Source organism: Etheostoma spectabile, chromosome 9, assembly GCF_008692095.1.
Source record: "Etheostoma spectabile isolate EspeVRDwgs_2016 chromosome 9, UIUC_Espe_1.0, whole genome shotgun sequence".
Taxonomy (NCBI): domain Eukaryota; kingdom Metazoa; phylum Chordata; class Actinopteri; order Perciformes; family Percidae; genus Etheostoma; species Etheostoma spectabile.
The window spans coordinates 30,473,292-30,497,929 of NC_045741.1; the positions used below are offsets into that span (position 1 = coordinate 30,473,292).

Sequence of the window (24,638 nt, forward strand, 5' to 3'; positions counted from 1 at the left end):
AAAAGCTGATGTTCTTTATTTCAAAAAGTTGGATGCGTCTTCTGCGCTATTGACAGTGAAGCTCAAACACCCAAGGGAAGTAACAATATGTGTTTACGGTGATGAAGAAACATGTAAGCCAGTGCAAAAGTGTGGCTCGGTGATGGGTTTTATGGCTCAGAGAGAGAAGATACATCAGGCTTTGGATACATGCACAACACATAGATACATTCATTGATTTGGATCAGCATAAGAACAAAAACAACAAACAATATCCAGCCTTAATGGAGCTCACTGATGTCTCCAGCAGACTGTATAGATACGTATATCCATGCTGAGATGTGTATCACTGGTGTGTGTTGGTCACCACGGCTGTGGTGCTGTAGGAGTATGGACTGAGCAGCAAGGCCAAGGTGTAGTGACGATGACCCTCAGCATGGGCGTCAAACACCACCTGCACACACATACACGCGGTCAATGGGAGGAACCCACTCAGTGGGTGCTGAAGAGGGGAGGGTACAAGTCATTGTTAAGGACACGAGAGAGAAAAGAAATGGATGTTGAACAACAGACAACACAAAGCAACAGCTCCGTTATTATCAAGAAACCCACGACACACAACAAACACACAGTTTCAACCCCCGCATCCTCCATCTCTTAGTTCCTTTTCATCTTTTCTTTGACTGCTGTGTTACTGTAATGGCATTTGGCAAACAGCTCAATTTTGCACGCAGAAGCCAACCAACTGCCGCCTGGCTTATGTCACTTCAGTGTTCCTATTAGCTGTGTGAATGCAAACAGAAAGATCCCTTGAAGGTTTTAATAGGGGTAGCTCCCAAGCAGGCAGTTCCTCACAGAGTGTCCCCAGAACTGTTTGGTTGGAAAACACCTAGTGATAACAGATGACTTTTGACCATGCTGCTCTGGCAAATGTTAGCTCACGCTGCAGACAAACAGTAGAATAGCAAACAGCTGCTGAACACGCTAACACAAATACTGCTCAAGATCAGATCAGACAACAGAAGAGTAGCGTGTTAGTGGGTCATCTAGGGTCAGGAAGATACTCCATCGGAGCTGCTTGTCAGTAGGTCATCTGTCTATACTATTGGCTGTTATTCAACCTAACATTCATACCCACCTTGCTCAGTGATTGGTCAGCTGAACCTTTCGCTCAGCTTTCGTCACAAACAATCGATTGCAACTCAATGAATGTCTGTAAGAATGGGATTGCGCCACTTTGTTGTCTTTAACACTACTGCTGCCTGGCTGGGGGTGACGAAGGAAGCTGGACTGGAGGATACAGTGCAGATCTGAGTCTGACTGACAGCAGGAGTGCATTTAAAACAGCTGGAACTGAATGCGAAGCTCATTTTAAAGATGTAGTAAGCACACTAAAAGAGGTACGTCGTGAACATGAAATCTTCACATAGTGGTGATGGACATAGAGTTGTAAAGACTGGTTTGTACTCACCTCAGCTGTTTCATGGAATGGCGTGATACCCTCATTCTTCCGATGACTTTTGGTATCAAACTCAACCCGATACACTCCTGCTGAGAACTGCTGCTCTGTGATCAGGTTGTGGCTCTCTCCATTGGCGTCCGTCACTCTGCAGCAAGGAACAGTGGAACCAGTCTGCATGCCTTGTAAGTATTGAACAGACAATGAGAAAAGACATAACATTTGTTTATTACTGTACCAATCCATTAGCGAGCTGTGTTCACACCCCATCAGCATCCTTCTGAAACACCTTGAGGGCCACAAATCCAGCTGGAGTCCCTTTCACCGCATCCAGGATTTTCACCGTCAGAGGACACTTGGTGTCTGAGCCGCCATGTTTCTCCTGTACACAAGCCAGGCCTGTCACATTTACACTGAGTGAGTCTCGTACTTTGTGCTCTTGTGTTGTCCTCCTAGGTCAAAACTGAAATGAACAATTTGTTGACGCTTTTTCAACACTTTTTTGATGGTTTTTTTGACGCGTTTGAGATACTTTTTTTATTACTTTTTTCTGCTTTTTTTCCAACATTTTTGTAACACTACCATCAGTATACTGTACACATCACTAACACCAATACATTACCACTAGTTTTGCCTGCCTCTATGGGAATTTAACATAGGGGTTTGTACACTTATGCCCCCTGTATTTTAAGGAAGAACATTTATTTATTTACAATACATTATTTAGTCACACAGAAAATCTGTGTCCTTAAAAGGTTGGATTTTCCAAAGGAAAATTGGGGAATCGAGGAATTTTGAAACAAGGCATTAAGATTAATTTCCAAAAGATGATTTATTATTCCTCTTTTCAATCAACTTTAGCATGGGTGTGTAAACGTATACAAGCCACTGTAGCTATCTATTAAAACAACAGTAAGCTGCAGGCAAACCAGTCATTCCTCCCCCTGGCTTTTTTTACACTACATCCATTCATGTTAAACTATTGAGTCAGCCTAAAACAAATGTGAGCTGTTTTTATTGTGCAAGTCGGGAGTTCAAGAGCAGGCACCGATGAGTCATCTTTGTTTCGTTTAGTACGTTTTTAGATGAATAAAACTTCAGTGATATCTTCCCAACAGCAGCCAATGAGCACTTGAGCTTTGTGCGAGAAAACAACGCACAAATGCCACAGGGAAGTCATTCAAAACACATTCAGTGCTGAATAAGTTTACACACCCGAGCAGACACATTTTTATTTTAAAAGGCCAGTTATTTCACGGATCCAGGATACTATGCATCCTGATGAAGGTAATTACAACAATAGAGTAAGAGTTTCTTCTTCACAAATCTTCTCAAGTAAAAGTAAAAAGTATAGTGATTTACGCCAGTAGAAGTACAATTTAAAAAAACAAACTTACCAGAGTGAGTGTAACTCGTCACCCACCTCTGGCTTCCTACCGCTCTCATCCAACGTTGTCTGATGAGGGCCAGAAAACAGACAGTACGTTCACAAAGAGACCAGCGGGGGGGGGGGGGTGCATTAAGCATGCAAAATACGTACTAAGTCCCTTCATTGAATGAGGAGCCAATAAACAAAAAGGAATAAGCCTAAACAATAAAATGAGGGATATTTGGTGGAATACAAACAGTTTTCCATACCTGCTGTGTCTTCACATTTAAAAGGTGAAATTGATGTTTATAAAACAAATTTGGCAATGCCAATTTGGAAACGCTCCTCACGTACAGTGATTCACTTCACAGTTTTCTTTATCTCGTGTTGTTTTTTGCATCATTTTTTGGATTGTGTTTGTGCTCCGGTGTGAGACACATGACAATGATTAGATGGTTTCTGTTAGGGTTAGCATATTCTCTGTGTGAAAGCTTTAAGATACATTTAAACATTACAGACCTCTAACATAGCTGCCCAGCGTATGCTTTCAAATGCTAATGATTAGGAGAACTCACTGATCAAGTCAATTCAAGTAAAGTAAACTTTATTTGTGTAGTCTAATATCACAAATCAGTCACACTTTGCCTGGAAGGGGCGTGGCAATCGTACCATCACAACCAGTGGATCCTGGTCCACTTAAAAAACAGATGTAAAACTATAAGTCTAAAAATCATTATCTTAATGCATTCTGAAATTCTAGTCACCAATGGAACTATTCCATTTCAAATTCATCTCATGTTGTAAAACATTTGATTGTAATGGCAAAGACATTTAAATGTAAACTTTGTTGTTTTCAAGGTATGGGTGGCATTAGTTAGGGTAATAAGTAAAAACAGTATCCCATTCATTTAACAGAGGAATTAGTTCCCTAACAATTCATTTCAGACCCCCCAAACTCCAGTGCTGGCTGCACTGATGTACAGGTGTGACAGCTGCTGGCGGGGTTACCTGACCCTACCCAACCACATCCATCCCCCCTCCCCTGCCCCCACTCATAATTACCGTAACAACAATGAAACACACATTAAAGTGCATGTCAAACTGATGACTTCCATGAAATGATGACAGAATTCAGTATTCCCACATTGTATTTTAATAACAAATAATTACATTTTTATAAGTAATGGTAATCTTTACCTGACAGGAAGATCAATCGACCAACCACCCCCCCCCCCCCCCCCCCACCCCCCCCCCCACCAAAAATGCAGGTGCAGGCAGATATGCTCATAAAGCCAACATAGTTTCTTTCAAACGTGTTCTGTCTAGTAGTCGTTTCATTTACATTTTAGCTCAAAGCGAACAAAAACATGGTTATATGCTAAAGTTTTAATGAAAGATGCATGGTGTAAGATATTAAAAAACAGGTTGGCACACCACCAAAACTCTGAACACAATACTGGGACTTGACAGGTCTTTTATTACAGACAAGAGCTCTAATCAACTTGTGAATGTTAAAGCTATGTTTTCATCAGGAAAGTTTGCAATCAAAGCTGTAAACAATCATGTTTTCAATCACAATAAATCTTTTTTTTAGATTTTGTTTTTTATTGTAAATCAAAGTCTTCAATGAAATGAGAATTTACCTCAAATGTGTATGGTACATTGTTTCTACCCAAAATAACATGATTGGTTCCACACAACGCTCTTTGGAAAGCACAAATCTCTACGTTCACATATTTTCTTATTCAATATAATAGTGGTTTAATAAGTGGTTTTGAATTAGTATTGAGTAAAAGTTGACATATTCTAGTCTGTGATTATCCATCAACATACATTTCTTAATTTTAGTCTAAATAATTCCTAAGTTCTGCCTTTCTAACTCAAAAATTAGGTTTAATTTCCTATAAATGAGGTTTATTGAACCTGTGCTATTGTTACTATACAGTGTCTGTTTCAGCATTTTCCCCTTTCCTGTAATTGCCTTTGTTTCCAAATTGTATGGAGTTTTTTTGGCTTTGTTATTTAAGTGGAAAAAACCTTTTGCAACTGACAATTTAATTTGCGTTGTCGTCATTCAATTTGAAAATAAACTTTGCAATTGACAATTTCATATGCAAAGTGACAAAGTGACAATCAGTATTGTGTAGTTATAATGTGTAGTGTCGTAGCGGGCTGTAATGTAGTGGTTAATATAGCTGGGATGTACCAATCCTAGGTGAAAATGTGACAAAACCGTAAGATATCAACACTGGGAATTACAACAGAGTACTACCCGGATACATTGACATAAACCATTGCTGGTTGGTGCGGTTCAATCTGTCTAAGTCAAGATGTCCCGTCACCACTGGTGCCTGGGCCTACACAGCTGCCCAACAAGCCTCAACACTTCCACACAAAGCAAACAGCTGATGTGAAGGCCTGACTGGTCAATCACTGTCATCAGCTGAGCTGTATTGATTCTTGATTTCCAGAATAATAGGCCTCAGGTTGTAAAAGTGGGGGCTAACTCTTCATCCACCACTTTATTGAGTGCCGGCTCACCCCAGGGGTGCGTCTTAAGCCCTCTGCTATACACCCTTATGATCCATGAATGCTGTGCAAAATTCAACACCAATCACATTATCAGTGGTGGGTCTCATCCAGGGCAGTGGTGACGGCAATTACAGGATGGACGACTTCAGAAGAAGCCGGCCTGAGCACACACTAGTCCACATTAATAGCGCTGCTGTGGAGACTGTGGACCACATGAAGTTTTTAGGGGTTCACATGTCTAACCACCCTCCTGGTCCCTGCATACCTCCTCCCTCATTCAAAAAGCCAACCAACGCCTGCACTTCTTAAGAAGACTGATCTAAACCCAAAAGTTCTCAAAACCTTCTTGTGGTCCGATGCAACGTAATTTTGCTTTACACTGCACTTCTCAAAGTGTTTTTGGAATGACAATAAAAATAATCTTGAATATTGATAAACCCATTGAGGGCTTCAGTTTTGCTGATCACTTTACAAGATATCTAAACAGAAGCCTCACATATTGAGTGTATAACATTTGCTGGATAAAACAGCCATCCTTTATGGAACATTTAATATCATAAAACCCCAGTAATGTTGACATTACTTTAATTATGACATAGGTGCATAAAGTTGCCAATTCAACTAGGGCATAGGATGATTCTTGCTTCCACATTCAACGCCATGGGTTACTGTAGAATTGTAAATGCAGCTTCAAACAGAAGGGCTTTTTGGACTTTGCGTATCCTTGTTAGAGTCCTTTTTGCTCTTTCTGGATTTGCTGTGAGGAGTTTGGCTGATGACTGTCTGAATCTATACCGGATTCACTTCACCATCACTGGCCTCAGCCCCATGCATGTAATTGGGAGCTTCTGAGACAACCTCTATCAAACCTGCTTTCCCCACAGTCTTTGGGCCTACCTCTGCTGCTTCTCCAGTCATTTGCATGCTCTCATTCTGAACAAGGTAACCAGCCTCCTCAGCTACCTCACTTGTTGCAAAAAGACATGCAGTTTCTGTCCCTGCTGGGCCTTGAACTGTTTCCAACACTGAAGATATGGCCGGGTCCACCACTCTAATCTCTCAATTAGATTTTGGTGATACCTGACCAGATGCATTAGTTGCCCTGTTATTGAATCCCTCTCTAATCCCTCGGTCAGAAGTGGCCTCTGTTTTTCCTTTTTCCAAAGCGAGATCTCCACCCTCACTCTGTTCAATTTGAATTACATTGGTGTTCTGGAAATCAGACTGAGTTGTTTCTCCCTGAGCTACTTGTCCGGATGCCAATATTCTACCACTGGCCCCTTTATCTTCACTGAACATAGAAACCTGTCCTTTGGCCACCCAGGATGGTCTCAGTTCCTCTGAAGATGTGACCACATCATCCATGTCAGCAGCCCTCATTAACACTTGACCAATAGTGACTTGTCTCTCAGGAATATCCAGAGTTATATCTCCTCTCTGAGAAGAGTCTACCCCTTGGCTTACTTGATGTGTAACTTCACAAGGCATTTCTTGAGATTCAATCATCGTTGACGTTGCTGCCACCTGATTAATCTCTGCATGTTGACTTGCTAAATAAAGATCTTCCTCATATAAACATTCAGTCTCCAAAGACTGAGAATCCTCTTCTATTTGCTGGAAAGACTTTATTCCGTCTTCCTCAATGTGATAACTTGTGCCTGTTCCATCTTCTCTTTCACCTTCTTCATCTTGGTTTTCTGATTATCTAATATGTTGCTGTATATATGGCGCCTCCTTTTCTCCATCACTTACACTGCCATTTGATATGAGCTCCTCCACTTGAGAAACTGTGTGGGATGCATCTCCTTCTTCACTGTCTTCATCTGAGATGAAAGTTGTTTGACGTTCAGGTTACACCGGTTCCTCCACAATATCCTCCTCTTTCACTCCATATCTTATGTCTGTATGTCTTCTGGGATAAACTGATCCTCCACTTCGTAAATCACACTTCCTAAATCTACTCTTCTAGTCTCTAATCTAATCACTATTCTCTTCATGGGAGATGCTAAGATGTGGCTGCATTTGTGATGTCACTTCCTCCACAATTTCCTCTTCTTTCTCTTCAATATCCACATTGCCGTCTGCAATGTGCTGATACTCCAAAGGAGAATTTCTTTCTGATACAGCTTCACCTTCAATCTCTTCATTTTGGTAGTCTGTGATGCTAACATTTTGCTGTATAGATAACATCACTTCCTCCAGAGTCTCCTCCTCCTCTTCCTCATTCTCTGGAACATTTGTGTTATCACCGGACATTAAGGTATCATCCATTTGAGAACTTGTGCATGATGCATCTTCTTCTTCGTCTTCATCTTGGTCATCTGTGAAGCCTATATTGTGCTGTACCTGTGACCCCATTTCCTCCACAGCATCTTCGTCTTTCTCTTCATCAGTAACATAGTCATCTGAGATGTTCTCAATTTGAGAACTCAACGCATGTTGTGTTTCAATGTCTTGATATTGCTCATTAGATGTGCTGAGACTCTGCTGTGACACTCCAAACTCCACAATATCCTCCTCTTTCGCTCCATCTCTTATATTGTCTTCTGGGATAAACTGATCCTCCACTTGGTAAATCACACTTCCTACATCTACTCTTCTAATCTCTTCATCATAGGAGATGCTAAGATGTGACTGCATTTGTGATGTCACTTCCTCCACAGTTTCCTCTTCTTTCTCGTCAATATCCACATTTCCATCTGCAATGTGCTGATCCTCCAAAGGAGAATTTCTTTCTGATACAGCTTCACCTTCAATCTCTTCATCTTGGTAGTCTGTGATGCTAACATTTTGCTGTATCGATAACACCACTTCCTCTAGAGTCTCGTCCTCCTCCTCATTCTCTGGAACATTTATGTTATCGTCTGACATTAAGGTGTCATCCATTTGAGAACTCGTGCATGATGCATCTTCTTCTTCGTCTTTGTCTTGGTCATCTGAGAAGCCTATATTTTGCTTTACCTGTGACCCCATTTCCTCCAGAGCATCTTCGTCTTTCTCTTCATCAGAAATATAGTAATCTGAGATTTTCTCAGTTTGAGAACTCAAAGCATGTTGTCTTTCAATGTCTGGGATAAATTGATCCTCCACTTGGTAAATCACACTTCCTGCATCTACTCTTCTAATCTCTTTATCGTTGGAGATGCTAAGATGTGGCTGTATTTGTGATGTCACATCCTCCACAATTTCCTCTTCTTTCTCTTCAATATCCATATTTCCATCTGCAATGTGCTGATCCTCCAAAGGAGAATTTCTTTTTGATACAGCTTCACCTTCAATCTCTTCATCTTGGTAGTCTGTGATGCTAACATTTTGCTGTATGGATAACATCCCCTCCTCTAGAGTCTCCTCCTCCGCCTCCTCCTCCTCCTCCTCTTCTTTCTCTGGAACATTTATGTCATCATCTGCTATTAAGGTATCATCCACTTGCGAACTGGTACATGATGCATCTTCATCTTCATCTTGGTCATCTGAGAAGCCTATATTGTGCTGTACCTGTGACCCCATTTCCTCCACAGCATCTTCGTCTTTTTCTTCACCAGTAATATAGTCATCTGAGATGTTCTCAATTTGAGAACTCAAAGCATGTTGTGTTTCAATGTCTTCGTATTGGTCACCAGAGGTGCTGAGACTCTGCTGTGACACAACACCCATTTCTCTCTCTCCATCACTAATACTGTCTGCATCTGCATTGACTTGATCCTCATCTATTCTTGATTCTGATGTTATATGAAGTTGATCATCATCTTCTTTGTGGCCAGTGCTACAGTCTGTTTGCAGATCTTGCTCTAATGTTGAAATGGTTGACACATTAGAGCTCTCTACCTGTACTTCCTCTGATATCAAATGTGAATTGTTCAGATCTCCTTCTGGTTGGTTAGTTAAAATAGGGCTCACAGTTTGCAATGGTGTTCTTGCTTTAGCATCAAAGATATCTGTCTTTGTTTGACCTTGGTATATTTTATTCCCTTCACTAGCATCCACCTTTAGTTCTGGCGTTGCTTCTTGTTTAGGGATGGACCTCTTCTCACACACATTCTCGGTCTCTGTTGAAATCTCATTTGGCGGAGTTGCAGACAATTCATCACCTGCAGTATTGAGACCCACTTCAGAATCCAACAGTTGCTCCTGCACATCCTTCTCCTCATCACTGGTGACAGGAGTAGTTCCCTCCATATTCTCATCAGCCTGCATACCATCAATAATGGCAGTGACCTGATTTGTTTCTACGTCTGAAACAACTTTCTCTGCTGGACTGACATCTTCCTCCAGGTCCCTGTCACTTTTAGAATCTGTGACTTTGTTTGATTGAGGTTCCAATCCAACTTCAGGACTTCTGTCCTTTGGACCTGTGCTGAGCTGATTTCCTTCTTCCACAACTTCATCCTTTGAAGGTGCTGCTTCCTGTCTGCCCACATTTTCTTCTGTGCTAGGCTCCTCTTCGGGTAGTGTTGTGTCATGCTCTGATGTGTAGGTGATCACATCTTGCTTTTCTTCAACTGTCTCATTATGCATGTCCTGAACTCGAGCACTGTCATCCTTAAACAAATTTTTCATGGTACGTTCTTCCTTTGAAGGAGGATGAGTTTTAGCTGTTTCAGCAGTAATGATAGTATTCACAACACTAGTGATCTTGTCTACCTTTGGTGAATCTATTCTACATGCTTTTAGAATTTCACCAGCATCCGTTGTTTGCTCCATTGGCTGAATTCCTTGGAACTGGTTTACACTGACCTGCCTAATCCCAACTGGATTTATCCCAGCTGGCCAAGTTCCAGCCTGTGTGACTTCAGGCTTTACTGTTACCACATGTCCCATTCCCATTCTTGGCTGCCCAACACCAACTCCCAAAACAGGGACCGGCCCTAACCCCACCTGCCCCGGCTGCCCAACCCATGTTTGCCCCATATTGCTATTTACTGCAACAATACCCCCCTTTATAGCAACAGTGTGTCCTGGCAGAATGCCATACACACTCCCCTGGGCTGCTGGGCCTAACACCCCCTGAGGGGGAACAGCCTCTTTAACCAGGATAGCACCTCTGGGCAAAGTGCCCTGAGGTGAGCCTGGATCCACCCCCTCTACCTCACCCAGACTACTCTTTTCTTTAACCAACATATAAGTACCATCAGGATTTGGCCCTACTATTTTCAAGCCCTCCGCAGGGACTGAGACCTGAGACACACCTGGTCCACCAGGTAGAAACAGGGAGGGGCTTACTGGACCGACAGGGCTGACAGGGCTTTTTGGGGTCAGAGTGCCCTGGATAACTGGCCCAGAAGGAGAGCCTTGGGGTCCCCTGATTAGGAGTCCAGAAGAAATACTCTGGGACCCACTCATTACAAACATGCCTGGTAAATTGGCTCTAGAGGCCCCATCCGCCAACAAAACCGTGTTCTGAAGTTGTGGCTGAACTACATAGTGCATGGGCTGCATTACAGGGCTGGTGGTGTAGTAAACTGGCTGCTGCTGAAGTAAGACTGTCTGGGTTTGACGGGGCAGGGAAGCAGAATGACTGATGTTAGTAACCTTGGAGGCAGGATGTGTCGTGCTTACAGTGCTGACGGATGATTTCGAGATGTTAGTAGATGACGTGACTTTTTCTGTCTTTATATCGATATGCTTTGTTTCAACACTGTGCTCCGTTTTGGGCTTAACAACAGGTTCAACAATATTGACTGTGGTTTTGATAGCACCTGCCATTGTTTGTTTCAGAACAGGTGTGGGTGTTGTTGTAGGAGGCGAACAGATCTCAGCCAGGGTCCTGAATTTAAACCCGAGGTTATCGAGGAAGTCTTCGTTGTCAGACTCCAGGAGGCTGCAGCAGCCCACTGAGCCAGCAGAAGAGCCCTGGCCCTCAAAACTATACTCCAAAGGGTCATCGTTCAGTGGGACAGCACACATCGCTTTCTGTTTATGGGAATAAAACATAGCACAAACACTGGTGTCAATAAACTGTGAACATCTGTTTGTATGTGAAAGATCTGGTGAAAAAACAGTTGATATCGCACCTGTGAGTAGTAATCTTTGAGAAAAGCGTCAGGTAGGGCTATATCATCATACAGAGATGCGGTGCGTTGGACACCAAACGTTTGCGTGCCAAATGCAGCACTGCCATTGCCATAGTTGAACGATTTCCTTGAAAATCGGTAGAGGTTGTCAACCTCCGTAAAATTTTGGCTGGTTTCCTGAAAGTTATACACAGATTCGTCATAGATTGCAGTTTTCTGATTTCCAGTGATTTTGGAAGGAAGCATGTTGACGATTGGCACTGGTGCACTCCCAACTTTCTTCTGAGTACCCAAGCTGATAGGAACAGATTGGAGTGGCACTCCCTAAAAAAACCAAGAAAAAAATAAAATGTTACTTGTCAACACATACAATGTTTAATTTTGACTTGGCTATGCAGGTGTGGGCGTTTAACCTATAGCCTATGCAAAAAAGCATAGGCTATAGGTTAAAAGTTATGAATTTAATCTATAAATTAAACCATAAAATCCCCACCATTCGCTATGTTTTAAATTTGCGACTTTGAAGCAGGGATGTCAAACATTTCAAAAAGAAGAGTTTGACTTCTCAATGAAAGTGGTTGCTTCATAATTACTTATCTTGCCACAGCTATAATGAGGAGCTATTTTATTTAAAGCTTAAACATGACTCCAACAACTGTTGACTAGGTGCTTGAAAGATCAGTTTTTTAGAATACTTGTTCCTATTTGCCAGGAGTAGCCTTCTACCCACGGGAGTAGGAAGCAGTCAGAATGTGGATAGGACAATCTAACGGTAGATCTCATGACAATTTCCTGTATTCTGGTTCATGGAACAGGTGGTTTGATACTTTTATACTTGTATAACATGTTTTGTAAAAAAAGAAAAAAAAATATTTTGTAATTTCATCCATCCAGAGGAAACGGTTGGCTCCAAATTACATTTTGAAGATATCAAAAAGATAAAAGTACAGAAATTGATTTGATGACCAATTCAGAGCCATCTTAATTACGATGACTCATTGTTTATTTAAACCTAAGGATCACTAACAGCATTCTCAGAAGAGCGTGACATGGTGAAAGTGTGTGCGTGTGTGTGTGTGTGTGTGTGTGTGTGTGTGGGGGGGGGGTCTAAACTAATCATTTTCATATAATATATATAATATTTTCATATAATAGCTCCGGCGCCCATGCTTTGCACTCTAACATTGCAGCTCGGTTTCTACACAAACGTTCATTTTTGATAATACTAGCATTATGTCTGATTCTGTGAAAAGGCCTGCTAACCTTATCATCGCCTTTGCCTTCAGTGTGGTAGGACATGAGGTGTTCTTTGGTGTCAAATGGCAGATCACTAAATTGGTCAGGAAAGATGGTGTCTGCTCCTCCACATTGACAGAACAGCAGGAGAAAAAGGATGACTGCAGAGAGAAGCACAACATTCACATCAATGTAAAGTGAATTTAAGTCAAGCTCAAAGCTCTTTACCTCTTGTGAGAAGATTTTCTAATTTCCAGAGATACAAAAGCAAAAAAACAAAATACTATATATTAGCAATGAAATTTTAACCGACAGTGACAACAATAAATTCAACCTCTGAGAATTTCCTGTTGTCAATGTACGTTAATTCAGACCGGTGGTGACTTAAAGGTATATTGTGTAGTTTCTGTTGCCCCCCATGAGCAATGATAACAAAACTGTTGCAGCGTCCACATGATACAAGCCTTCCGTGATCTCTCACGCGCCCCCACCCCTCATCCACGCAGTTGCTAGTAGCCAAGGATGACACAAAGGTAAAAACAATAAGATGGACTCAATGAAGAGGTCATTAGCTTCACTTGAGTTGGGGAAAGTCACTTCTGAATACAATTAAGTCCACTAAAACATTATGTCCCCCTCATATGTCTGAATCATAACGTCAGCTACTTTTTTTTAAACGGAATGCAGTAATGCAATACACAGTATTTTAATTTTCAGTAAATATAATTACTGGCTTGCTAAAAAATTAGCAATACACTCAAAAAGTATGCAGAAAAGGGAATAATACTATACATATAGAAATACAGAAAAATGCAGATTTTTTTTGTGATTGTTGCGGGCAAAAATCCTTAATTATTCTGCACTTTTTCTTAAAAAATGCGATGGAATATGCGGGATGTTTATGCAATTTGATTTGATTTGATGAAAAAGAGTGTGTTGGTCTTGTCGCGTAATTATTTCACTGCATAACGTCACATTCCTAACGTCACATTCCTAAAGTCACATTCATAACGTAACATTCCTAAAGTCACATTCCTAACGTCACATTCAGAAAGTCACATTCATAACGTAAAAATTTGTAACTTTCTGCTAAGACATACGTGACTTTTTTACAATGAAAATGCGGGGATTACAAAATCATGCAAGCCTTGCATTATTTTGCGCAAAAAATCAGCAATTTATTTAAAGTATTTAAAGTATTTAAAGTATTTCAAAAAATGCGGGACTTTGGCTGATTATGCGTTGAATTTATGCGATCGCATAATCACGTTTTTCTGGAGGGACTGTGTACAAAGTCAATTAAAAGTGTCTTGAATATTTATTCAGGAAAAGTATTCAGCCTGTGTTTGCTTACCGAGTGCACCAATTACCAATTCCTTTACAGTATATACCGTACCTTGTACACCAACGTTTGAGTAGGTCAGAAGCTACACTCAGAAATTAATCAGTTCAAAAAAATAGTAAAATCGTTGAATATTTGTCTTTATGATGTGGTAGTAAAGTGTGCTAGGGTGTTTGTTGAAGCTCCACTCACACAGCAGTAAGCACATAGCCGCTAGCATCAGGCCGATGGCTGAGGCAGAGAGCTTAGAGGAAGTACTTTCTAGTCTGGCAGCCTTTACCATGCAGTCCCCTGTGTCCACACAGGTACAAACGTCCACAGTAAAAATTTCATTGGTCGGGCAAGACAGACCCTTAGCGTCCACCACCTCCACCTGCAGCTGGTATGAGCCGGGCCACAGCGCCTCGTGGGAGTGTAGAGCAGCACTCGTCTCTAGAGAAAACAAAGCATAGAGGGCTGTCAAACTCACTCTGTGTCATCATTATTACCAAATCTTAGACTCTGATTTAAGGGATGAACATCGATTTATCTGAATTTGAAGATCTGAATTTAAAAGTGTCTCCTTCATGAGTTTTGTTTGGCACTTTACTGAATAATATTCAATACAGACATTTTGTACCTTGTTCAATTCCACTGTTACAAGCTCTTGCTTAAAAGAAAATTATTAAGACAATTATTACTGCAAGAGGAAAGAAAGCAGTTTGTGTCCGTTTTTGTCTTCTAACCAGAACCACATAGCACATTTTCTTACCATTGATGACTTCTACGTCCCAGCTGCCTTGTGTCCCTTCCGGTATGATTCTGAATTTAAATGGAGCTGCATTGGGACTCACATCCTCATCAAAGCCAGTGACAATAACAGTTTTGACATTCGAGCAGAGAGTGCTGCGGGCGGTGGTCAGGGTGGGACAGTGGTCATTGTTATCCAACACTTGAATGGCTATTGTTCCTGTGGCTGTCTTTGATGGCATGTCTGAGGACAACAACCGTTCAGTGAGTCAAACAGCACACAGACTGACACACCTGTAGCCCAATGGTTAGTGACATATAACCGCAATGTCCCCGGTCCGTTGCATGTCAAACCCCTCTCTCTCTTTCCCCCCTTTTCCAGTCTGCATCTACACTATCATCTGATCTGTAGTGTACAGGTCCCCCAGCTGCGTGGAAGTTCAAACGTCGACTAGTTTGAACAAAAGTTCTATCTTAGGACAGTGTTTATGTGCTAACAACATGTTGGTGGCACCTTTTGAAATAGTTCTGACGAGGGCATAAATTACAATCCTAAATCTTACAGCTCACCCTCAGTACGTGTTAAAAAGCGGTTGTCATGGCGCATCCTTTTGACAGGTGGGACATTGTGGAGGATAAGGACGGAGTGACCGGCTGATTTGCATCAGCAATGTGTTCTTTCTCGGAGATACAGCGGATTACTGACCAGCTGGCAGGTTGGACAACTTTTTAACTTAACAGCTACTTATTCATAATTAGAATATCTATCATCATGTTTGTTATAACATTACAATTTCCTCCCCCCAACAATAACCTTGTAAGTTATATTATATTACCCCAAGGTTAGTTTGATGTTTTATCACCCAATGCCACTGTTATTATTTTGGATTAACAGAATCAGAATCAGAATCAGAAATACTTTATTGATCCCCGAAGAGAAACTCTGTGTTACAGTTGCTCAGATATTAGAAATATAAGAAATATAAATAAAGAAATAAAGAAATATAAGGAGTCTTGATATTTACATAGTTAAAGGTATATTATGATACAGTATTTACATAAATAACATAATTAAGGTGTTGCAATGGTGAAAAGTAATAATAATAATAATAATAATAATAGCACTGTAACAAAGATGATCCTCACGCTTCTGTGGTGCATCAACACAACTTTAGCATCAATCTCGCGGGTTTCAACGTATGATTTAGTGTGGACTTTACACTCTTTCCTAAGAGAGAACTTAGTGTACACACAGCTGCTGCATCAGGCTGCTGTTTCCTGCTATAGCTTTATGCGAAATCAATGACAAACGTAAGACTTGGAGATTTAAGTCTGCCGAAACTACCCGCTTAGTACACTGTTGAAGCAAACACAAATTCAATTTTTTTGATCTGAATAATCACAATTTTAAAAAGTGTGACTTTTTTTTTTTTTAAGAGTTCTATTATAAATGACAGTTGATGTATGTTATTTCGCCTCTGGGCTTCTTCATTCTATGGCTGACACACCTTTAGCCCCAATGCGGTTTGGCAAGTTCTGTCATAGATCAGCGTGCTTTATTTTGTAAATCACCTCCAGCAACTGCGTTTATGAGCTGCACACTGAGCTCACCGAACTCATAAACGCAAAGACAATAAATCATGTTCAGCAGGAAAGGCAGAGCCTGTTTGGACCTGTTGACAATACTTTTGCAGGAATATAAAGGACAAATGGTCTTACCTGTGGTTATGGCCAGGATCTTGGCAATGTAGGTACCATTCACCAAGAACGGCGACTCTCTATCTGGTACCTTGTTGAGTTTAATCTCAGCTGTGTCTTTATCAATGGAAAACCAGTTGTCTGGATCATAGGCTTTGGCGTAACTGGAGCATAAACAAAAAAAGGTTTTCACAAAAATGTAATAATTTGCAACAGTAAACTGTTTAGCCAAAAGTTTTGGGGAAAACACTTTATCACTTTGTTTCTGATCCCCTCACTTGTCCTTCAGCGCCTCAATGAGGTTTTGGCTGAAAACTATTAGGACATCATCATCATCAGGAAGATGTTTGTTGATGGTGAAAATTACAAACATTAGTGCCTAAGAACATTCTTGCACATCTACTTGCTTGGCTGTACACTCTTCTGTTCTGTTCTGTTAACTGCAGCTTGACCAACCTGACATCTTCAGCGGGCTTTCCGGTGTCTGGATCGACAGCAGCGAACACTGTGATCACACCATCCTTGGGTGCTTCATTTGGATCCTCTGATACAGGAACCTTCTTGGTGTCAGGCATGAACGCAGGACCCTCCGGCACATTATTCACTGCTATCTTGATGGGATAGCTTTTTGGCGGAGGCTTTTGTCCTGGTTTGACGCCTGGTTTGACGCCTGGTTTGACACCTGGTTTGACGCCTGGTTTGACACCTGGCTTAAGTCCACCACCCACTCCAGGCTTAAGTCCTCCTTCAAGGCCAGCATCTAGGCCCAAGTCAACACCTACACCCCCACCTGCATCCAACCCCAGGTCTACTCCCAGGTCTACTCCTGCACCTCCACCTGCACCTCCACCAGCTCCGGCAGAAGCTCCACTTGCTCCACCGGCTCCAGCAGGCAGTGGACCACCCTCTCCAATTTGAACGTCCACATCCATCAGTAAAGCGTCCCCTTCCACAAAAGGAGCTACATTGGTAATAACCAGGCCGAGTTCAAGATTCTTGACTTCTTCATAATCCACGGCCTGTTTGGTCAGGACAGAGAATAACAAGGGTTCAGAGAGAGGACAATAAGAGATAGAGCAGCAAGCACGTGTTAGGCAGCCACCCAACAATGGATATGGTAAGTCAACAATAATAATAATCAAAAGACCATAGTATTTAAAGTTACATACATACCTTGATCAATTTGAGGATGCCCTCATTGGTTTCTCTGTCTGTCTCAATGGAGAAGAGATTGTTCTCATTTCCTTTGGCGATCTCGAAGACAGTCACCCAGTTGTCTGTCTTCGGAAGGTCTTTGTCCAGTGCTTTTATTCTCATCACAACTACATCAGCAACATTTTCATCCACTTTGCCACTGTACTGCAAACAGAAGAAAACATGCCATCTTACAGTTTTATTCTTTTCTGTACACAAAACTTATGAACACTGGGAACAGACGAAATTAGAAAAAAATACCCACAGCATCCACCCTGAAGATGTCATATAAACTTTCATTCTCAAATATCGGAAGCAGTTCCACATTGAGATATTATTCTTTTAGTTCATTTTATGCTGCTTTCAGGTGCATAATTCTACATCAAATCAGAAAGTCAGGATATTTAATCCTCTGCTGCACATACCTGTCTGTCTCTTGTAAGTCCTGCAACTATATGAAAGTGCAAAACTAAATCAAGCCTTTAGTCCCAAACCATATTTAATTACTAACTTGATCAGTGTAACTGAAGTCAAAGAAAGAGGCATCATGATCAATAGGTGCGTACGTGTCACAATGTACCAAGTATTCATGTTATATTGTTCTTTTCTATTTAGTCATTGGGCCCATTATTGATAACAGAACAGAACCGTTGTTAATGTAAGTACCACCTGGGCAAAAGGTACAAAAAAAAACAATAAAACACTAACATATGCCATATTCCTCACCTCAGATTTTTCCAGAGTGGGGATGTTATCATTGATGTCCAGGACTCTTATCTCCACAGTTCCTGTCCCAGTTCGTCCCCCCGGTGCCCCTCCCATATCACTCCCATGTACAACCAGTTTGTAGAAGTCACAAGTCTGTTGGAAAAGCAGATGCATGTTTCTGAAATATGATCATACTGTGCAGCCACTGTGTCTTTACAGCGTGAGAAAGTAGCTTAGGGCAAAATCCTGCTGCTGTACAACATTCTTAGAATCCACGTTGATGTTACATGGGAGAGAACATTTTGTTCCAACTAAAGTTTTCTCAGAGTGCCACAATTCCACTTGTAATAGTGGGATTGGATTAGTTGATCATTGATTGTGAACTGCAGCAGGACAACCTGACTCTACAGGAGATCATAACTCAAGAGAAGATGTTGACTATCCTATTATCCGTTTCATGTTGCGAGAGTGTTGTGAGAGTGTTTTGCTGGCGGTGAGCAGTCGCCTCACCTCTCTGTCCAGGGTGGCCTCCTTGACGTACACCTTGCCTGTCCGATGGTCTATAGTGAACATGTGACCTGTGCCTCGTGGCTCCTGGCTGGCGATGGAGTAGTAGATCTGTGAATTAACTGTTCCAGCTTCGTCATCATCTTTCCCCTCGATCTGCATAACAAAGGCCCCTGCAGTGGATCCCAATAATACAAGACCATTTCTGTAGAATCCATCACATTTACGGTGGTCAACACACACACTACATCTGGACTGTGTTTGGATTTAATATGACGGCATTCATGAAAAAGTGTCATACATGTCTCAAAATGAATTTGAATTTGATTACAAACATCACTATCAACTACCATTCCTTATCATAGCCCACTCACGTCATCATGCTACTCCTTGATTTAGTACTGAGTCCAAAATTAGGTTTCTTTTCAGGAGAGGACGGACCTTTTTTTTTCTATTGGACAGACGTTAATGTTGAGGTTCTTTTTGTCTTTTACTTTTTTATACATTTTCTGGTATGCTTCTCTTAGTTTAAAACGGAAAAACACATTATCAATGGTAAATAAAGTCATTGGGATTCAGCAGATGAAACCTACTGAACTGTACAATAGACATGTGCTTAAAAAGGCAGAATCCATCATGTCTGATGATTCTCACCCCCTGCATGCGGAATTTAAGATGCTGCCCTCTGGTTCCCGCTTCAGTCAGCCACCAGGCAAAACAAATATATATAAATTCTCCTTCGTACCCTCTGCTATCTCTCTGCTTAACTCTGTAACGAATAGGTAACGTCTGCACATGAGGCGCACTTGAACTTAAACTTTTAATGTTACCCATTTGGTCTGACCCTGTATTTTTATTCAATGTTGTTGTCTTTGTTGTCATGTACTGTATGTCAACATCTTTGCAACTGCAGCGGGGGACAACTAAAGGTCTTTAACTCTTGTCTTATCTTTCAGCACCTCAACCCCTGATGAATGACCTGATGGACCCCCTGCAGTTTGCATACCAGGCAAACCTTGGTGTGGAGGAGGTCAACATTAACATAATTCAATGAGCCTTCACACATGTTCTCTGACTTCTCCAGCTACTTCCTCCATCACCATCCAGCCACTCGGGCTAACTGAGAAGCTCTCAGTGATGCAGGTGCACCCTGGCCTGGCAGTCTTTGGCGGCCAGTGGCGCAGTAGGGCACAGATCCTCCGAGTGGCATCAACGCCTCTGTAGCAACCACCTGACGGTCATCAGAGAGGCGTCGATCAGTAGTCAGCACATCAACAAGTCTGTGGCAGACTGTGGTAGGAGCCAAGTGCTGGTCTTTGGGGCTCATGGACTGGCGGGTGTCCACAAAATGGTGGGAAAGAGAGAGAGGGGTTTGACAAACCGGGGGCATTGCAGATGTATGTCACTACCCATTGGGCTATGGGTGCGCCAGTCTGTGTGCTGTTCAGATTCAGATACCTCTTTTTTTATTTTCAAGTACAAAGATGTTCATTGCTTAAATCAGAGACTAAGATTTGATAATCCGTCAGACTAAGTACTTCCTCCATTTTATTTATTCATTTGGACAATTCATTATTCAACTGTAGTCCTACCTAGCATGCATATCTTCATGGTGGGAAGGAACCAGAGCAACCGGAGGAAACCCACACAAATAAAGGAAGAACTAACAAACTCCACACTGAAAGGCCCAGAACGACCTGGATTCAAACCAAGAAGTGCTAACCGCTTAGCCACCGTGCTCTGCCTCAGCCATCGGCCTCAGCTATCGGCCTGATGCTTACTACAATGTGCTTACTGCTGTGTGAGTGGAGCTTCCACAAACACCCTAGCACACATTACCACCATGTCACAAAGACAAACAGTCCAGAATTTAAAATTTTTCTTTAACTGATACATTTTATGAGTGTAGCTTCTGACCTTCTCATACCTTTCTGCATTCTGTTTGAGTGCATTGCTAGTTTTTTAGCAAGCCAGTAAGTATATTTACTGAAAATTAAAACACTGTGTATTTCATTATTGCTTTTTATCAAAAACTGTAGCTTTCATGTTTAGTTTTATGCATAAAAAAACGATTTACGGTAGCTAACGGACAACCACATTGTTGTGCCGCTGAGGTCACCAAGTTTGCTGGCGGATGCCCACGAGTGCTACAGATCGCCTGTCAGCGCTTGGCTGCGACAGACTCGTTGATGCGCCTTCAACTGATACAACTCGGAGGATCTTGTTGTCTTTACGGCCTGTGGCAGCCTACTGTGGCGGCCTACACCACTTCCACCAAGGAGCTGGTGTTTGAAGTCCTGTGAGAACACATTAACACACAATTAACTGGACAACACCAAAGCCCTCTCCCGGAAGAGGCAGAGCCAGTTGTTCTTCCTGGTTTAGTTCGATACTGCTACTCTCGTCTGTACCTCTGCTGGGATTCATTGTCTTTGCTATTGCTGTCACCCGAATTTCCCTGCGGAGATTAATAAGAGATTATATCTGAGTTTGCAAAAATAAACAAACCCAGGCTACTTTAAAACAGTTTGAACAACAAATGCTGACCTTCATTACAGCATTATTATGATGGGATCACACCAGCGACAACGCCAAATCTCTTCCTCGGACCACACCCATCTTTAAACTCAGCCTTCATTCTACTACACACCTGTAAAGTTTCACGACTGCATCTTGCATGGCTGTGGCTCTATTGCGATGACTAAAACCTCAGTGTAGACATATAAAAACCTAGCAAAGTACACAAAACCACCTCTGTGGTAGTTCCTGCTGCCGCTGGACCGCAGGAGCAGGCGGAAGGAGAAATAAGTGTTTAAAGTTGGAGCGTACCTTTTTTGCTTCCCTCTTTGATGTTGCCAGTATGCAGCTCGAAATAAGGATCGTTGTCGTTCATGTCCAGGACTACGACATTCAGTGGGATGTCCGCCTCTGCTGCTCGTCCATCTTTGAACAAAGCCTTCCCGGTTAGCTGCATCAATTACACACAAAGAGATGGGAAAGGCTTTGGTTTTGACATAGTTTGGCATTTCTGCATGCCTTTGCTGCATTGTTAAAGCTTAATTTACATGCTAATCAAGATGCCTTGTGGCTTTGTCAACAGAGATGGAATCTACACATTTACAAATTGCTGTCACAAAACTTAGACAACAATCTGAAACACTACTGAGACACAAAAAAGTGTGACGTGTGTGTGTGGAAGCTTAGTAAAGTTCGGTAAAGCCTTGTGACTGAAGATAACTAAGCGGGGTGTCCCACACTCCCACTTGTCTGCAACAATTTCAGTCCATACAGTATAGTCACAGTCACTACAAGACTTACATTGTAGAAAGGAGTTTTCTCCCGGTCCAGCACACCAGTGATGCGTACAAACCCGTTGATAGGGTCCACCACAAATAGGTTGTAGGGTGGCTGATCAGCTCCTGGTCCAGAGAGATAATACTTCACCTCCGTATTTTCTGATTTATCAGAGCGAATCTGTCAACACAACACCCACAGGGAATTCAGAGACTTGTAAACGCTGTCATGATTGTTGCTTGTTAGGGCTAAAATTTTAACACGTTTTGATATGTTATGCCTACTGTTATAATAGAACATCCAACCAGAGCTGTGAACCAGAGCTCCACCACATTAGGAATCTTTCATTACTCCATTCAGGAAGAAATCACCCGACCATGTCCCAGAATGGAGGCTGGTATCAGTCTCCTCAGCTAGCTGGATGGGACATCTCAACTTATAACATTAAGTTGGAACATTGCCCCACACATGAATTCAGAAACAGATAAGATAAAATTCCCTCCTGGTCCCATCACCCAGCCACGCTGATGCTAGCAATAGTTTTAGCCCTAACTGCAGAATGCAAGCCCGACATCACCAGACCAAATTGGAAATGCAGGTGAGTCTAGAACCTCTCAGTCCATTTTTGATTGCCAACAGCCGTTATCAACAGGCATAGACCAAAATGCCTTTGGATGCTATTGGATCTGCCTACAGCCAATTAGAGCAACAAAACGTGATGTGGCGCAGAGCGACAGTCTGCTGTTTCGTCATTAGATAAAAGTTGTTTTCACTTTGCCTGGGAACCAGACGAATCTACAAGCCAAGTTTCATTTTGAGATTTGGTCTGGCCATGTCAGGCCACAACAGAAAGTTCCAGCCATGTATGCTGTTTTGGAAGTTGCGTCAACCCCATTCCTAACAGTCATCATCTCAAATATAAGGAGCCCTGCAGGTGACATAGAGGAGGAAAATAAAAAATAAATTAAATAAATACTTATAATAACAACTGGGGACAAAACACTTTTGCGAGATCTTGAGTTTGTTTTGCGAGTTTTCAATTTTTATTTGCAAGATCTCACAAATTCAACACAAAATAAAGCTAACCTAGCTAGTTAGCTAGTATCTAGCCAGCTAGTAGCACGACATGATTACATCTTCTTGGTTGTCTAAATACATCCAACACAACGTTTATTTTGCATGTAAACAATCAGGAAAAAGGAAAACACAATGTTAGTGAATATTTTACACAATGAAATGGCGAGTTCATGAGTTCGCCACATAGCTAGCTAGCTATACCATGGATGTATTAAGAGAACAAACTAGCTATACTTGTAAGAGACACAAGAAAGAAGCTCATGAACGAGTATGTTGCTACGACAACACAAGCTAGCACTATCAACGATCAACGACAACGTTCATTATAACACTTCACTTTGGCATTTATTAGTTAGCAATGCTCGTCCAAAAAAACGATGGATGTATTTAGACAACCATGGTGTAATCATGTCATGCTACTAGCTAGCTATATACTAGCTAGCGCGCAACTTACTAACTATGGTTAGGGTTATTGATGGTTGGATTTGTGAGATCTTGCAAATAAAACTCAATAACTTGCAAAAAAAAGTCAAGATCTTGCAAAACGTAGTCAAGATCCCGCAAAAGTGTTTGTCTCCAGTACATGTATTTTTTTGTTAATTTTATTTTTTACTTTTTCCCCTCCGTGTCACCTTCGGAGCTTTGTACAAACATTCCCCTGATAAGATGAATGTTTTTTTATTGGCCGGCAGATCTCAAGTTGCTGGAGATCTGTCCAAAGTGGAGGAGAACCAGATTCACCAGCAAGGGCAAGAAAAACTTGTCTGCTTCCCAGGAAATTAGAAAGCTGCTGTTGGTTGAAAACTGCACCTGAAAAGGCAGATGTGCAACAACACGAATTATTGTACAAAATCTCTTTGACTCTCTAGCAATGTTGTAGTACTCAAGATCGGTTTCAAGACCACTGTTTGAAGGGTTCGGCGTCGGAATCGATTGCATTTTTACTCAGCCGTGTCTCGGTATCAGATAAAGACTCTAAACTAGACTCTTAAGACTAAAACTCTGGATTTTTATTTTAAGACCACAACTGCAGGGATATCACACAATTGCTTGTACATCGGATTTGTCGGATTTGTGTTAACATAACTTACTATTTTAGTGAGGCGTTTCTCAAGATGCACTTAATTTGTGTCTCAATTTGAATCTTAATTCGTTTTCAGTGTTTTTTGTTGTTGTTATGGATCTTTCAGATCAATTTAAGGAGTGCATAGTGTAAGCATTTTCCACGTTATCGTGTCATGCAGTGTGGGACTCGCTTGGGTCTGGTCTTGGTCTTGACTCGGTCTCGACACCCTGGTCTTGGTCTTGACTTGGTCTCGGTTTAGAGGGTGGCCTCCAGTAAGACGCTTAGGGGGCCTCTTGACTCTGTAATTTGAAATGTCTCACACAGGCCTTCACTCAGAACAGACGTTCGTGGTACACTGTGTTCAGCTAAAAATAGAACATGTTTAAACCTGTTGTTAACAGGCTTACAGGAGTTTTGTTAGGCACTTTCACACTGTT

At 41.7% G+C, this 24,638-nt stretch overlaps 2 protein-coding genes and 1 long non-coding RNA gene across 5 annotated transcripts in view; 1 reads left to right on the forward strand and 2 right to left on the reverse strand.

Moving 5' to 3' along the window:
• ttr (transthyretin (prealbumin, amyloidosis type I)) lies at nucleotides 1-6,845 on the reverse strand. Its single transcript, XM_032527061.1, is given in 5 exon segments — nucleotides 1-433; nucleotides 1,451-1,586; nucleotides 1,672-1,890; nucleotides 2,836-2,894; nucleotides 6,543-6,845. Coding segments are annotated over 5 exon segments (825 nt in total). The 3' UTR covers nucleotides 1-325.
• The window catches only part of LOC116695185 (uncharacterized), a 23,723-nt gene continuing 5,120 nt past the window's right edge, over nucleotides 6,036-24,638 (reverse strand). The window contains exons 3-15 of one of the 3 annotated variants that reach the window (XM_032525303.1): nucleotides 22,083-22,238; nucleotides 21,594-21,732; nucleotides 18,768-18,937; nucleotides 18,276-18,410; nucleotides 17,529-17,714; nucleotides 17,050-17,374; nucleotides 16,812-17,001; nucleotides 16,377-16,519; nucleotides 14,680-14,901; nucleotides 14,121-14,360; nucleotides 12,614-12,747; nucleotides 11,351-11,674; nucleotides 6,036-11,249 (exon numbers count right to left, since the gene is read on the reverse strand). In XM_032525303.1, the coding sequence (XP_032381194.1) occupies nucleotides 7,317-11,249; nucleotides 11,351-11,674; nucleotides 12,614-12,747; nucleotides 14,121-14,360; nucleotides 14,680-14,901; nucleotides 16,377-16,519; nucleotides 16,812-17,001; nucleotides 17,050-17,374; nucleotides 17,529-17,714; nucleotides 18,276-18,410; nucleotides 18,768-18,937; nucleotides 21,594-21,732; nucleotides 22,083-22,238 (6,297 nt within the window). In that variant the 3' untranslated portion in view covers nucleotides 6,036-7,316. Of the gene's footprint in view, nucleotides 11,250-11,350; nucleotides 11,675-12,613; nucleotides 12,748-14,120; nucleotides 14,361-14,679; nucleotides 14,902-16,376; nucleotides 16,520-16,811; nucleotides 17,375-17,528; nucleotides 17,715-18,275; nucleotides 18,411-18,767; nucleotides 18,938-21,593; nucleotides 21,733-22,082; nucleotides 22,239-24,638 lie in introns of all 3 variants that reach the window. The other 2 variants (XM_032525304.1, XM_032525302.1) reach the window with 2 other exon arrangements.
• The window catches only part of LOC116695217 (uncharacterized), a 21,366-nt gene continuing 10,536 nt past the window's right edge, over nucleotides 13,809-24,638 (forward strand). Inside the window, exon 1 of the long non-coding RNA XR_004333382.1 lies at nucleotides 13,809-13,873. This is a non-coding gene — a long non-coding RNA (uncharacterized LOC116695217). The remainder of the gene's footprint in view (nucleotides 13,874-24,638) is intronic.